The 16864-nt window shown below is 37.0% G+C and overlaps 1 protein-coding gene across 10 annotated transcripts in view; it reads right to left on the bottom strand.

Annotated features, from left to right (window-relative positions):
- CARMIL1 (capping protein regulator and myosin 1 linker 1) overlaps positions 1–16864 on the bottom strand; it is a 342024-nt gene that overhangs the window by 53141 nt on the left and 272019 nt on the right. For all 10 annotated transcript variants that reach the window (XM_009204528.4, XM_009204523.4, XM_017957634.3 and 7 more), the window contains 3 exons: positions 15888–16063; positions 12881–12968; positions 9623–9772 (listed from right to left, as the gene is read on the bottom strand). In XM_009204528.4, the coding sequence (XP_009202792.2) occupies positions 9623–9772; positions 12881–12968; positions 15888–16063 (414 nt within the window). The remainder of the gene's footprint in view (positions 1–9622; positions 9773–12880; positions 12969–15887; positions 16064–16864) is intronic.

Here is a 16864-nt window from a genome sequence, read left to right as displayed (position 1 = left end):
GTAGAGAATATTCCAAGGTGAAGGAACAAGAGCTGAGATGGGAGCCTGGGCAAGTTCTAGGGAAAAGCAAGAAAACCATCAGTGGCTGGAGGGAAGTGAACAAAGGAGAGACTAGAGTAAGATTAGGAGACAGAGACAGAAGGCAGACCATGTAGGACCTTATGGACCAGGAGGCTTATTCTGCGTACAATGTGAAGCTATCAGAGGATTTGACACCTTAGATACCGATCTGATTTCCATTTAGAAAACTCTTCTGGATACTGAATAGAGGATAGATTGACTGCAGAATCAACAGTGAAGGTAGGCGTGTGAGGTACAAGCCTGTTTCAAGAGTCCAGACAAAAACCAACATATCTTGGATGAGGGAGGGAAGACAGATTTGGACAGTGAAAGAACAAGAGAGATACTGAGACTGACAGGTAGAGTTGGGAACAAATGGGTAGAAATAGAAAGTCATAAAGCTGACGGTGAAGTCTTAGGAAGGGAAGGCGGGAATGCAATGATTCTATTTGGGACATACTATATATGAGATACTTTTTGAACAGCTAATTGAAGATGTCAAGTAGGAAGTTGAATATATGTACCTGTAGCTGAAGGTAAATTTTTATTTTTAATTTTTTTGAGATGGAGTCTCGCTCTGTCACCAGGCCAGAGCGCAGTAACATGATCTCGGCTCACTGCAACCTCCGACTCCTGGGTTCAAGCAATTCTCCTGCCTCAGCCTCCCGAGCAGCTGGGATTACAGGCATGTGCCATCATGCCCAGCTAATTTTTGTATTTTTTGTAGAGACGGGGTTTTCATCATGTTGGCTAGGATGGTCTCAATCTCCTGACCTCATGATCTGCCCGCCTTGGCCTCCCAAAGTGCTGGGATTACAGGCGTGAGCCACCGTACCTGACCGCTGAAGGTAAACTGAGATAAATTTCATGAATGTGGAAAAAGAACACTGCTGACAGAGCTGAAGAGGCAATGATCACTTCAGGGAAGGCAGTCTGGTGAGCGCATCTGTACTGTGGCTTTACTTGGGCATGGCTGACTCCTTATTCAGACTTGACTACTGAGCCCCAGAGCTACTTCTGGACACTTCAACCAGGGCCTTGTGAGTACCTCAATCTCGATGAACAAAACAGAAGTCACCACTGTTTCTGCAAAAACCTAGCCCATCTTACAGCTTCCTCACCTTTGGTGGCTGCTTGCTGCCTTAAAAATAAACAAATAAATAACAAACAAACCCTTAAGTGAGATCTACCAGGTTCTGGTGATAAGGCTCATGCCTTCCCTTCCAGCCTCCCCATCTAATCCCCTCTCCTACCCTTTATTCCTATTATATCATAATACTATACTAGTTCCTCAAATTGCACTGTTCTATCTTCACTCCAGAGTTCTATATGTGCCACTCTCCCTACTAAATTTACTTACTTATTTTCCTTCCAGCGAACTTCTCTTTCTCATGCCATCTCTCATTGTACCAACAGCTACTGAGGGCCTGGTATGTGCCAGGCATGATGCACAGAACCTTCCTCCAGGAAGCCTTCCTTAACAACACCCCTCCCCTAGGCTGGGCTGGACACCAATTCTCTGTGCTTCCATAGCAACCTGCCTACCTCTATCAGAGCACTTGCCCACCATATCTAATTTTTCACTTTACTAATGTATAACCACTTCAGTCTGAAAATGAGCTGAGGCCCATATGTAACAGCAATATTTTTTTTAATGAGTAAATCAAGACAATGAAGAAAAAAATGAAGCCAGAATTACAGCTTAATACAACAAACTATACTTCTTCAGGCACTGCACACTTTTTATAGGTCAAATGCACATTCAGTTCTGAGCCTCTCAATTAACAATACCCAAGCGAGACACACGGCACAATCCATCGTGTCCGTAAGACAGAAGGTAAACTACTCAGAACGTCTACTACCCTTGCCTGCAATCTCACCTGGATTTAGCTGTAACAATTGCACTTTAAGATAAAACAGGAGTGACAGTAATAGTGGTACAAACAGTATAAAGAGTATATATGGTAACGAATTTCATAGGGATATTTATTAAAGTGGTCTTCAATGAAGATCAACAACATAAGGCAAAAGCACACTTCAGTAAAAGTGATTCCATGGGAGTGCAAAGCAATGAAACAAATGATGAGCCTATGTAGAAGAGGCTCTCCAGGGTACCAAATCCTCTTCTACTCCTGCGTCTCTGCTCAGGTCCTTTCCTGACCTGAACAGTGTAGTGGAGAAATAATAAGATCATGCATGAGCTGCTGTGTGCCTAATATTTTGAGAAAGCTGAAACACACCAGGGTAGAGAGAGTTATTATAGACTAAAGTTTCTCAAATTTTTTTGACTGTGACCTATTTGTAAGACGTATATGTTATTATGTCACACCCCAATTTACATATCCATGTATGCATAACTGAAACAAACATTTGGTGTAATATGATACTTATGGTTACATTTTGTATGTTACTTATGATACTTAGTATGACACAAAATATGTTCATACTTTATGTTAGATCATTTTTTTAAAATCCTGGTTGCAACCATTATACTGATTTAATGACTCCCTAGTGGGTTGTGACCAAAAGCTTGAAAGATGTAACCTATATGAATTCAAGCCTTTCTTGATGACCTCATTTCAGTGGTAGACTCATAGCTTCCAGCATCCAAGCAAATTCAAGTGATGGATTTACACAGATGGTGGTTCTGTGATCCACCAAAACTACCTTGCCACATCTGCCCCTCAATGTAGCAAGCTTGGTGGGTGATACAATGGTTCTTTCGCCTTCCATTCCTAGCAAGAAGCCAAGAATACCTGGTATACAGTGGATGAACAATAAGCATTTGTTGAAAAAATGAACGGCTGTCTAGCCTATTCTTGGCTTAAGGGATCTTCTGATAGCTCATCGCTACTTAAGACTTCAACATCAAGTACAACTGCCTCCTCCTCTGGGCTCTGTTGAGAGCCAGCAGCCACCTTCTTCCAGATGTTTCTTTTACCCCATCACCTGGGTAAACAAGTCCTCTTTAAGGACTTCCCATTGGGCAGGTTCTCTCACATACATATATACAGATAAGAAATACATCCTTAGTATCTAAAAACATTGTTTTCTCCAATTTGAAAATTGTTTAACCAGAAATTAAAGAGGAAACCTTTCATCCCAAAGGGATTTGATCTTTTATTCCAACTGGAAAGCAGTGATAATTTGAAGCTTTTCTGACATAAGAGAAATGTTGTTGACACAAGTGTCATCATGGCATGTTGAAAAGCACAAGGTTTCCAAGGGAGGAAACCTGAGACTGAGTTTAGAGAAATTATTTCACTTACTATTGGTTCTACTGTACTACACCCAGGAGTCATTAAATCTGTGACTGCTTATAAATAACTTATTTCATTTAGACTTCATTTAAAATTTTTCCGTATACTCCTACCTATATCATTCATACACACACACAGAACAAATCAATGGAATGGTTTCTGCTTTATAAATCTGCAGGTCACTAGAGACATTTAATATAGTTCATGTCTAGTTTACGATTACAAAATTACCTTTTATAATGATAATTACATGTCAAAATTAAGCTCCTAAGCATCACCATTCCCAATCAACAGGTCAGATGCCCAATTTGGGTGCTGGTTTTGGAATACCCCGAGTAGTCACAATTGGCTCATATTTGAAGTCATTTTGTGGAGGGATTTATTTAGTATGCCCCAACTTCTATCTTAGGAGTTTAGCTCCTACTGGGAGCTTTAGGGCTTTAGGGGTGAAGCCTGCTCTGTCACCTGCAGGGCAAAGGTGTAGGATTCATCTCTTTCTAGAAATAACTGCAATAAGAGGGAAATCTTTTGTCTCCCGGGTGGTCTGTGAGGGCAGTCAACACTGTACCTTAGGCCTTGTTTTAATCCTTTAAAAAAGATGTCTGGCTGGGTGTGGTGGCTCATGCCTGTAATCCCAGCACTTTGGGAGGCCAAGGCAGGTGGGTCATGAGGTCGGGAGTTTGAGACCAGCTTGGCCAAGATGGTGAAATCCCATCTCTACTAAAAGATACAAAAATTAGCCTTGCGCAGTAGTGGGTGCCTGTAATCCCAGCTACATGGGAGGCTGAGGCAGGAGAATAGCTTGAACCTGGGAGGCGGAATCTGGAGTGCCGAGATCACGCCACTGCACTCTAGCCTGGGTGACAGAGCAAGACTCCGTCTCAGAAAAGAAAAAAAAAATGTCTGAGTCAGATCTCTGGAAGCTCCCTGGAATAGGGCCTCTGATAGTGGTATTCATGTAAGTTAAAAATTAAAAGATTAACTCTGGGTCTTGAGGCAAGAATGAACTCTTCAGGGATAGGACATGTGTTCCTGGCTTTTCCACAAAGGACTGTAACAAATATTATTACATCAGAACAAGGATCTCTGAGGAAAGAAATAATAGTAATAGTAAAATAAAAAATAAAAAAACAAATATTATCACAAACTTTGAGGAACACACATTAACCATTTTAGTTGGACTCAGAGAGTGCACTAAAGTTCTGAAATTTAGAATTTGGAAATAAAGGCTTTTTAATCAATTGCTTTCTACTAGTTAAAAAGTTAACTCTGCTTTCAAAAGTAATATCAATAAGAAAAGGACATTACAGAATAAAATTATAAGAGAAAATTAATAATGATGACTTGAACACCCCTCGGCACATAGTTAATATTAGTGTAAACCATTTTAAATGAAACATATTGACTCAATAGTCTGTGTTTGGCAACACTGTGAATAGATTAGTTCAGTTAATAGCTGTTGGTACTTGAGAATAAGGCTGTCTGTTTAAATTTCTTCTAAACAATATTATTTTGACCAAGTCAAATAGACTTTTGCTGAATTTTAGTCTGTATTAAAAAACTTAAAATACATATATAGAAATTTGAAGCTGAATTTGTTAAAGGAAAATAATTGCTATTTTGTCATTGGAGACAGGATTCACAAAGATGCATTTGGTAATAATTCAAGCCTTTTAAGATTCTTTTCCTAGGAAATAGCAATAAGCAGACAAACTGCTCGTCTGCATGAATATCTTTTGATTTAAAACTGGTATGATGCTCATTAAAATAATTGAAAGAATTACATACAATTAGTAAGCTAGTTATGCCTAAGGAGCAGACACTGGCTCTTTACTTACTTGGCATACTACTTAAATCGCAAACTTCGGCTATTTTTAAAAGATGGTATGCTATATATGGAGATAAATTAAATATTTAGAGATAACTAATCAGTAGAACTAAAACTGCATCCTTCAATACCCCAAGGACCAATAAGACACCAAAGTTCAAAGATATGGCTCAGAATACTGATTTTCTAAGAGCATCCGACTGCAGAAGAACAGATGGTCTGTGAACAATAAAGATTCTAAAGAAATACACGTTTCAGCATGACATATAAAGCATGTGGGCTGAAATGATAAGCATATAGGAAAACTAATTAATCATTGTCACCAACAAAATAACACATAGAGAGGCTCAGGAGGTTTCTGGTAAGCCAAAAGTGGGCAACTTAATTTCTAACAACTGGATAACAATTGAGCACAGCGGATATTTGACACAGTTGTTTCCAACAATGTTTAAAAACTACAGGCTTCCATTATGGTTATACGACACTGCGCCTTTTACTTGTGTTTCTGTTCACATGTTCATTTCATCTGGGGCTAGTAAGTACCTATATTACAGAAATCAATGTGGTATAACTAAATTGAATGCAAATTTTAATCCTTTGGTAAGAAATACCATAGATGAAATCCACAAACTCATTATAGCAGACTGGTTAAATGCAGACTCTGGCACCAAACTGCCTGCCTGTGGTTAATCGTGGGTTACTTACCTTTTCTCTCCTTCAGTCTCCTCATTTATTAAACAGAAGGTATTAATAAGACCTTATTATTCAGGTTGCTATGAAGACTGAACTGGTTAACAGTGATAAAGAGCTCAGAATAGTGCCTGCACGTCACAGGTACTACATAAGTGTTAAATACATGAATAAGAAGGCTTTTTAAACCATCTGATTTTCTGCCCTACAGTTAGGGAGATACTACACTCTCCGGGACTAAGAGAATAGACACAGGCTAAAAAACAATGCCGGTTATTTTAATAGTTTGTGTTATCTTCCTCCCCACTATGTCCTACCACCTGAACTAGATTACCTCTTAGTTTCTTCTAGTTAAAAGGAAAAGATCATTTATCTTACTGGAAACAAACAAAATTCCCTTTTCTGACACTCGGTTTAAAAAGAATAGCCTTTTTCTTTAACTTTATAAAATTAAGTTTGATTAGCTTAGTTATCCTCCAGTAGATTACAGGTCCCAAGAAATCACTCAATCATTCTTACTTCAGCCTTCGTTTAGTCAAAGCAAAAGTTTAATTGTTGTTGACTAAGTGATGAACTTCTTTAAAAGAAATCAATCGTATGGATTATCGTTTCGAACTCCAGGAAGGTAAACGTTAAATCTCAAATTAATATAAATTTCTATACCTAACATGCCCTTAAACCTCCCCTAGTGCAATTACAACTATTGGTTTTTTAAAGAGACTTAAGCACTGAAATGGAATTGACATTTGGACCAGGGAGAAATGGAAGAAAACATGAAGATGGAAATCCAGGGGCAGGGGACAAAAGGGGTTCCCAGAATCTCTGCCCAGTTTCCTAAAGAAATGAGTTTAGTAGCTATGAACATCCTGCACAAAAAGTGCCAGGATCTGTGAACAAACTTAAATCTGTGAATAGCAGGTTGGTGATGTGTCAAAGTTCCTTTGGAATTCATAGGGAAAGTTTCACATCTTTGGGCTATAAACAAACATTTTTGCTAATAGTAAAATTACAACATCTCCCAAAGCAATCAAATTCAACAGTGCTGTAGCTCCATCTGTGGCACAAATTCTACCCACCAGGGTAGAATTTTTTTTTTAATTCCATGAGGGAAAGGTTGCATGCATGTACTTATGTACTTGCCCTTCTGATAGTTTTCTACACAACAGTTAATCTTGAGTCCTAACTTTCTGGATCACTTAAGATAGAAATGCTGCCAAGGAAAATGCATACATTCATTTTGAAAACCATCACGAATTAAATGCACCTCCCTTTGAAATATGGACTGCAAATTTTTTGCCCCAATGGTATCATATGAGGGTCACAACTTGAAATATCTGGTAATGGATGTCGATAACAAACAATAATGGTTTGCTACCTTGATTATGAAAGGAAGCATTAAGAGACCAATCTATTGCTCTACTCCTTCCAAATTAGCTATGAGTTTGTACCACCTAAAGCTCAGAAAATAGATTTCCTTTAGGAGAGGGATCCCTGCGCTTGGGGCAGCTGCTGCCATGTGAATGGTTCTGTCTTTGGGTGGCTTGGAATTGATGGTTAGGCTGAAAGTATACAGGAAATCATTATCAATAGTATAGAATCCAGACTTGCACTTTTTATGCACAAAAAATATTCTTTTTCATTACACTAACAGCAAATTTAACTCTGGTTTTCTACTACTTAACAACTTATTAGCCTAGTTAGAATAATGAATGAAGACAATATTTATTAGAAAAAAAGCTACTTTCATGACTTAAAAACTCATGCCTACCTATATATTCTTTTTTTGATGAAGAGCTCAGCCTCGTGTTTCTCTGTCACTCCCTCAACACCCAGGGTCCTGCTCCTCACCCCAGGACTCAACACATGCTCATCTCAGGAACTGCCCTCCCTGCTTATCTCCTTGGCCCTTTAAACCAGATAAAGTCTACCCTCCTAACTTGGCTTGTCCTGAGAGTTGAATTCAAAGAGACCTGCATCTACTCCTGCCTCTTTAGGCATCATGGCAACATGAATGTTTTTACAATGGAAGCTGCCTCACAGGGGCTGTGCCTGCTGCAGGGCTGTCCCTTAAGTTCTGAGGGTGGTCTTCCAACTGCATTTTAAAAAATTATTCCTTTCCTCTACCCTCAACTCACTCACTTAAAAAACAAAAACAAAACAAGAAAAGAAAAACCTTTTTCTTCCTTTCACAAAACTAAACCAAATTAATAAAAACAAAAACTTACTTCCAAACAAAGCTTACACATTTAAAATCAACGTTACCGTAGCTGAGTCGGTCTTTCATAACCATTTCCTCATTCCAAACCACATCATCTATAAACCCAATAAAATACATTTTACTAGCTTGTTTTTTCCTTCACCCTTTTCCAATTTACACATGACCAAATAAATTAGGAAACGTGATATGCAGAATTAATTTCAAATTTTTAATTCAATTCTATTTCCTATTATTTATTTTCTTTTAGGACTAGTCTAAGAGCTTTCCAGAACAATTGTCCTATAACATAGTGTCCAACTTCTAATGCCTCAAAAGGCAAACAAACTCAAAATACTTATGAAATATAAATTTTATAATGAGCTGGACAACCAAGTTTTTAAAAACTTGACAATTTCCTCCACGCAGATTAAATATATGTGTAGTTTTATATAATTATATAGAAAATTGTTTTTCAGCTTTATTTAGTGATATGAGGATGTTGCTTGAAATCTTGGATTATACATTAGGCTTTCTTTGCTATTCTCCTTGTATAGGACAGGACTTTACATGGAGAACCCTCAAATATTTTATTCACAGACTTTAAAACACGGTAACAGTGGTTTATAAATAAGTAAACTTCTTAACACACTACATTCTCTCCTAAGCTAGGAAAGTAATATCGGCCATATCAGATCCTTGGTGTTCAAAGTTAAAACAAGTACTGTTTCTTAACAATGGTTTCATCTAAAAATTACTAAAATCACAAGCTAATGTAGAAACATTTGGACATACAAGTAACCAAAATCTAGTCTTACCACCACCACCTCAGATTATAAGGAATTATTAAAAAGCAAACATTTTGTAAAACATAAACATATTAAATACAGAGGATGATACAGACACAAACAGTTGTTTCATGGTAAAGTGAGAAGTAGCTATGCTGATTAATATAAATTTTAAAATAATGAAATAGGATTCAGATATAATTTTCCTCAGACTGAAAAGGTATTAACGACCTACATACTCTAGTTATAGGGCCAGATGGATATGTTACATGAAATTTAGAAAATGGATAAGAAATTAAGACCTACAGTTAGGTAAACACTATGGTGTGCATTCGATCTTCTAAAGCACATCAAATCAGGTTAACGAAACACAACCTCATCTAAACAGGAAGCCCAAATTTAAGGGTTTGTCAAAAAATTGTGTAACAAAAGAAAACCGGTAAGACCAAGAAAGTCACCCTATATATATTTTTTATTTGAAAAAGTCTTTCTCCACATTTTTAATGGGTTACTTATAATTTTAACTGATGATATTTTCCTGTCACAAAAACCTTTAAGAGTTACCTAATCTATTTTTCCTAATTAGGAATTTTCCCACTAGGGATACCAGGCTTTAGACGGGTGCTAAAGCTTCAGCTTATTCACTTCATTAATGGCCTCTTTAGGACTTTTCTGAAAGAATTCTCTGGGGGTGGGGAGAGTGTTTTATTTGGTCTGATTTCAAAAACTGAGATTTGTTTAAAAAAAGAAATGGCACAATCCAGTGAATAGGGTAACGGCGCCACCAGAGGATGTGTCTTACCATACAGGTATCCAGATCTTCCAAACGCTCTATCTCTGTTAGCTCCTCCACTGTGATGATGGAACGTTTAACTGGCTTCTCCTCAGTCAGCTCGATCTCTAAGGATTCTTGTTGAGGAAGGGTCTTGCCACGTCTGCTGAAATGGTCAGCCTAGAAGGTCAAGACGCATATGAGGAGAAATTAAAGCACAGAGACCAGAAGCGCTGGTTAGCTGGATTTCTGAAGACATATTCCACAAGATGGCGCAGTGGAGCACAATGTTGACAAGTGATAAGGACAATTCTTAATATATGAACAGTACAGTAACTTACCTCTTTTATTATCTTTCTTTGGAATCAGAGTGTTTTAAGCAATAAATTATAAATCTCTTTTAGTAAATGAAGAGACAACTTAGTAGTGTTTTTATTAATTTTGATATTTCCTCTGAAGAAATTTCCTTCTATATCTAGTACTAAAAAGTATCTGAGAGCAATAAAACAATTCCAACTTTCATTATTTTTAAAGGAATGAAAGGAAGGAAATTACTAGCAAAACTTTAATTACTGCTAGCTTTCATTGTTTTCATATAATGAATACCATATTTGATATGATTTCTTAATTTCCAGTGTTACACTTTAGGTAAACATAACAAATTAAATAAGAGGTAGAATAAACTTAGCTGAAATTAATAAACTTCAGTGCTGAGCTGATCTGACACCAGAAACTTTGATTTAATTCTGAAACACTGAAAACCAGTCGGTAAGTCTATGGAAACTTTGAGAATGTTTACAAACTTAAGTTAGTGAAAATGGTATCTGAAAGTCATTGAAAACAAGGTTTCATTTTGAAGATAGTATTTCCTTCATATGGGACTTAATCTCTTTCCTTACAATCTAAATCAGCAGTACTAATGTTAAAATGAAATGCAAACCAAAAGTGCATTCAGCAAATTTTTTCTCAATTAAAAAAGTCAATACTTTCTGAGTAAATTCTTTAAGAAAAAACAAATGCAAAAAAGTGAAAAATTCAAACCTTCAGTGTAGTTCTCACATGAAGATTTCTGTTAGTATAATATGTAGTATTTGTGTCATAAGCATTTTAAGGCCATTCCTGGAGCTATGGGTTATCAATAAACTTTCTAAAAAAAAGCTTATTTTAAAAGGATGCTCTAGGCCAGGTGCAGTGGCTCACACCTGTAATCCCAGCACTTTGAGAGGCTGAGGCAGGTGGATCACTTGAGGTCAGGAGATCAAGAAAGGATTTCACATGGTGAAACCTCATCTCTACTAAAAATACAAAAATTAGTCAGGTGTGGTGGTGCACACCTGTCATCCCAGCTACTCCGGAGGCTGAGGCAGGAGAATTGCTTGAACCTAGGGGCGGAGGTTGCAGTGAGCCAAGATCACACCACTGCACTCCGGCCTGGGCGACAGAGCAAGACTCCCATCTCGAATGAATGAATGGATACTCTATTGCTTTTGTTGGTACTTATTTACAAAAAAGAAAAGGCTGAATTAGGAGCTCTAAACAATCATGTAGCTCTTTACTGTGCCAGGAAATAGAAAACAGTGTTTCTTACATTCAATGTGGTGATAAACTGTTTTTTTATATTTCCAATTTAGCACAAAACAATTTACTGTTAAAATACAATAAAAAGAAAAATCAGAAAAATAACATGTGTTTGGAGACTCTATCTTTTTTTGGTGCTATAATGAAAAAACACATTTTTTCATATGCACTGATATTGGAAGCTCAAGAAGTTTTTGGATGCTTCCTCTGGGGAACCATCCATTAGTGGGCCACCTCTGGTCCACAGGCAGCACTTGAATCGTGCTATTAGAGATGTCTGTCTTGTCTTTTGGATTTTAGAAGGCAGTCTTGCACATTTTTCTCAAATGAATTTTTCAAAAACATGCATTTTGTCTGCTTCATGTAGAAGAAGCTGTTGCTACTCCTCCCATTTTAGGATTCTCTAGTGTCAACCAATAATTCAATACCATGAAACTGGCATCTCCATCCCACACAGTTAAGAAAACATTGAAGAGTTATTTTTCTTGAAGGAAACATTGCTATAACTTTCCTGGGAGACTTCCACTGCATCATATTGAGACATAAGATATAACCAGTTATAAAAGCTTCATCTGTACTTCAGAGAACTTCCTCAAGTTTGCGAAACATTGAGTTTCTGACACATTTTTTCATATGCACTGATACTGGAAGTAAAGTCCCCTACCTAATCATGCTGCTATAAAGACACATGCACACGTATGTTTATTGCAGCACTATTCACAATAGCAAAGACTTGGAATCAACCCAAATGTCCATCAGTGACAGACTGGATTAAGAAAATGTGGCACATATACACCATGGAATACTATGCAGCCATAAAAAAGGATGAGTTTGTGTCCTTTGTAGGGACATGGATGCAGCTGGAAACCATCATTCTCAGCAAACTATCGCAAGAACAGAAAACCAAACACCGCATGTTCTCACTCATAGGTGGGAACTGAACAATGAGATCACTTGGACTCGGGAAGGGGAACATCACACACCGGGGCCTATCACGGGGAGGGGGGAGGGGGGAGGGATTGCATTGGGAGTTATACCTGATGTAAATGACGAGTTGATGGGTGCTGACAAGCTGATGGGTGCAGCACACCAACATGGCACAAGTATACATATGTAACAAACCTGCACGTTATGCACATGTACTCTAGAACTTAAAGTATAAAAAAAAAAAAAAAAGGCACAATCCAGTGCCATTTTCTAGAGACAGTGCCAGTCTCTAGATGAAGAAAATATATATTTTTTTACCTTGGTTATATCCAAGGCACCTGTTGGGCAGTCAGCAACTATCCATCACTAAATTATGCCCATTTTGTTCTTGCACTTTCTTTATTCAAATATTTTTATTTTCTACCATATTTTTAGAATAGTCCATTATCAGATAATCATATCAGCAACAAATGAGCAAAGATACATTAAAATGTTAATTTTTAGACCTCAGTCTTAACATTTCTTCCCCAAACTTTTGACCTTCATTATAAATAAGATTTCTGGATATAATCAGTTCTGCTTTCCCTTATCATTCTCTCTGGAGAAGTTCTAACATGCTCCAGAATGGCTAGAAGCAACATAGAAGAGAAAGGAGGAAAATCAAGATCACAAACCATAAAGCTGTAATAGTGTGAAAGAAATCACATTCCCACACCGGAAGTCATCTTGCATCAGAGCAGAGATGAAAAAGGAGGTCCTGCTCAAGATGTGCACAGCACTCACCAGTTTATGATGGCAATGTGAGAGTGCATCCAGGATTTCGTCCACAATTCGATCAGACAGGAAGGAGGCCACTGTCAACTTTACTTCACTATGTGAAAATCAAAAGGACAGAGTATTATTTTAATTTGTGCAAGGGGGGAAAAATCATCCATCCTTGCTGCTACAGTGATAAGGTCAATTGTGATTCCATTTCTGTCTTTGAAAGTAGAATATAAGAATGTGTGAACAGGACTAAGGATTTCCAAAAATAAACCTTAAACACTGCCATAAACACACAAGTAATAGACTTTCTTTACCAATTTCAACCTGCCTCTGCAATTTCAAAACTCAAGATTTAATGGTAGAAATGAAAAACATCTGGATAAAGACAAAGTTAATGGGAACCATATGTACCATGTGGTGAGGAACAATTCATCCATTGACATAAAGGAAAACAAACCTGGGCTGGAGTAAATTAAGAAAGTCTAGCCTGGTTGTTAAGTCTTAGTTACTGCTTTAGTATGCATATCACTCACCCTTTTAAAAAACTTTTCACCAATCAAATGATACCGTAACTGCGTCTGCTTTGACTGACCATCTTACTTTGAATATTTACAAAATCATCTACCCTTAACTTTTATGAAGACAGGTTACTGAAATTTGCAGTTCTGGTGCCTGTTGCCTGACCTCAGAAAGTTGTCTACACAGCAGAAAGTGGCTTGTTGTTTTTACTAATAAACAGACCCAGCCACTAAGAGTCTGTCAGATGGCTGGTATTTTTGTTTGCATTTTTGCAATTTGGTATTCCCAAGAATTCCACTTTTATGTGTGTTCTCGGTCTGAATATCTTAATGCACATATGTACAAATGTACATTAAGCACAATATATTTAAAGGTAAATATGTGAGAGAAATACATACCTATATTCCAACATTGTCTCATAAGCTAACGTTGAAAAGATATTCGTGTAACACGGAAAAAATCTTGCCAACCTAAAGGCAATAATTTGCATGGAAATTTCTCTGCCCGGGGAGATTTTTGAATAGAAGTACTTTTTACTTACAGTAAAAATTATCTTAAGCTAAAGATAAAAAATACGTTTAATTTCTGCCCCTGAAACAAGGTATCACTAGCTATTTGCTTTATCTGATACTTTCCTATTCCCCAGAGGTGTCTACTGATACAAGATTCACCCAGGTCTCATATTAAAAATACAAGTTACTGGTCCCACTCCAAACTCTCAGAGGCACCTGAAAATCTAGTTTTAAGTACTTCCTCTGATTCTTTTTAGGCATGTTTAGAAATTATACGTCCTCATAAAACTATAGGTTCAATAGCTTCTCCTTCTCTCTGAAAGTGGGTAGGAGTGGTTTATCTATTTCAAATTGTAGCACCAAAAAAGATAGAGTCTTAAAAACGCAATTATTTTTTTAATATCTCAGGATCGTTCTATCATTTTGCTATTGGATACTATGCTTCCTTACTGGTTAAGCTTCCAGTCTGCAAAGCTTTTAGAGGAAAAGAGTCAACTTAACCTCCCCATGCAAACGTGCATATTATATGAATGTATACATACATGCATGTGTAGGTGTAAATATTTTCCTTCTATCAATGTTCAGTATAATGCATTATAAAAAGCCAAGTAAGGAGTTAATGGACATAAAATTGATTCATTGATGTGTGTTCTATACTGCTGTTCAACTTTCAGAATCTGCCTGTTTTCAAAGGAAATGATCATATTTGACAGAATTTGATACTCAAATAAAGCTATCAGAATAGGATCTATTTGTGGCTGAAACCATTATTATGAAAGAATAGTAGCCAATATATTATTTTCTCCTTAATGTTTAGGCATCTCCAACAAAAAAAATTCTGAAACCACCGGTTATAAGAAAATGTGAGCACACTCAGTGAAGGGCTAGAGTTTATAAGGTCACTAATCTATGGGGTCCTATAAACCCTCTATAAGTCTTTTCTAAAATTTCTCAAGTCCTTCTAATTGCCTTACAGTTCAGATGAGTAGGATTTAGGGGCTTTAGTTAAACAAAACAAACAAACAAACCAACAAAAACAAGACCTGAGATTATTCAGTTACCGCAGAATTTCTGAATCCTCAAAGTTCTATAATCTGGATTTAAAGTCATCAGCCTTTGATATCTAGTTAACGACAATATAATTTGGGGCTTGTTTTGGTTTTGACTCATTTTTCTCATGGATTGTCACTTAGCTATATCATTGTGTGTTAGTACCACCCCCAGCTCTATAGACAGGAGCTATTATTTCTGCTACATCTAAATATCTTTATCAATATTCAAAAATGGTTAAAATGGAAAATTAAAAAATGTTTCTGAACTTAGTTTTTAGTCATCTGATTCCCCAACTAAGAAACATTATGAGAATTAGCTGAGCTGTAATGTAATATTGGTGATGGACCAAGAGTCTCTATGTAAAAATTCAGAAAAGTTTGCCAGTAATCACAGCTTCTAAATATTTATATCTTATCATATTTTTCAAACTTTTTCAAACAGAAATCTAGGTAAACACTGCAAAGACACCATTAATACACACATAGTATTACGGACCCACCAAAATAACCCAGAAGGAACACATGCTAAGGTCAAAGTGGGCCTCTGCCTATTTATAGGCTGTGCATTTGTTCACAGTTTATGGTGGTGAAAAGCAAACTGATCTCAATCTTCAAGCTAGTGACTTATAAAGGTGAAAGATAAACTTCAGAAACAGAAAACAGGGATTACAAACATGTACCCCCCTCTTAAATATAAAACCCTTAAACAGAGCAGATAATTCTATGTCCTTAAGTAATGCAGGCATTTACGTGATCATCTTATTTTGGAAATGTATAAAACCTATGCATTTATGCACAGTTATATTTATATACAGTTTCTGCCTATTAAACATGCCTAAACATATTATATATGGATACAGCCAACAATAACCCTCTTTACAGCTGCCTCCACTGCGTTTACAGAAATTGCAGCTCCTAGGTTTATTAACATTATAAACCTACCTAATTTTGTTAAGGATATCAATTCCAGACTGCTCCAACAGGACATTTTTAACAAAGGTACGTGGAATAGAAATCTTTTCGGTGCTGGCATGAATCAAGTCTTGTCGAATGTGGGCTTTTTTCATCACATTGGGACAAAGATTCTCAGCAGCATCAACCATGGACTCAAGCAACGCCTGCAATGCAGCACAAGTGAAGGGAAGAGATGATGACACTGCACCAGAGACGCCCGCCATAAAACTGAAAGGTGGTAATATATGATACGGAGCCCTCAGAGAACAGGAGCACGACAGAGTCCCAGAGCACAACCAAGAATTCTGAGCTGCCCCGGAGTGACTTGTGACTGTTGGATGATCATTGATCTCTGGTAATCACTTTAAATCGACACTTGGCAGAACCAAGCAAGCTTCACGCTGGCATCTGAAGTGTTATGGTGTGTCAGCTGTATTTAACACAAAGCCATTAAGGAGAAGATTAAAAAATACAAACATCAAGCCTTTATACACACCCTTACCACAAGAAATTGTTTTCCCTGGTACTAGAAAATAAAGTCACAGGCAACCCTAGCAAATATATCATATTTGAATGTTTCTGAGATTCTACAAATCACAGAAACCCCAAATTAGGGTGAACCATTCAATGGCTCTATCAAAACAGCAGTAGCAGAAAAATCACAGAAACTACTGCCAATTTTACTCTTTTAAAAGAAAAGCTTTAGTGTTAGGTAAGATATTAATTATTATGACAACAATAAACAACATGAAAAATAACAGACAAAAACATCAACAGCACTTTATAGACAGCATTAATAGTAACAGTTGAAAGACATTCATACAGCACTTTAGAGTTTGAAAAATGTTCTGCACATTTTATCCTTCCAACATCTGTGAAGATGGGAAGGGCAGCTATTCATGAGATCACCATTTTACAGTTGAAGAATGTGAGCTAAGGGAAGTTAAATGATTTGTCTGAGATGG

Source organism: Papio anubis, chromosome 6 (genome assembly GCF_008728515.1).
Source record: "Papio anubis isolate 15944 chromosome 6, Panubis1.0, whole genome shotgun sequence".
NCBI lineage: Eukaryota > Metazoa > Chordata > Mammalia > Primates > Cercopithecidae > Papio > Papio anubis.
The sequence above is the reverse complement of the archived record's forward strand: the minus strand, read 5'-3'. Positions and strand labels throughout refer to the sequence as shown.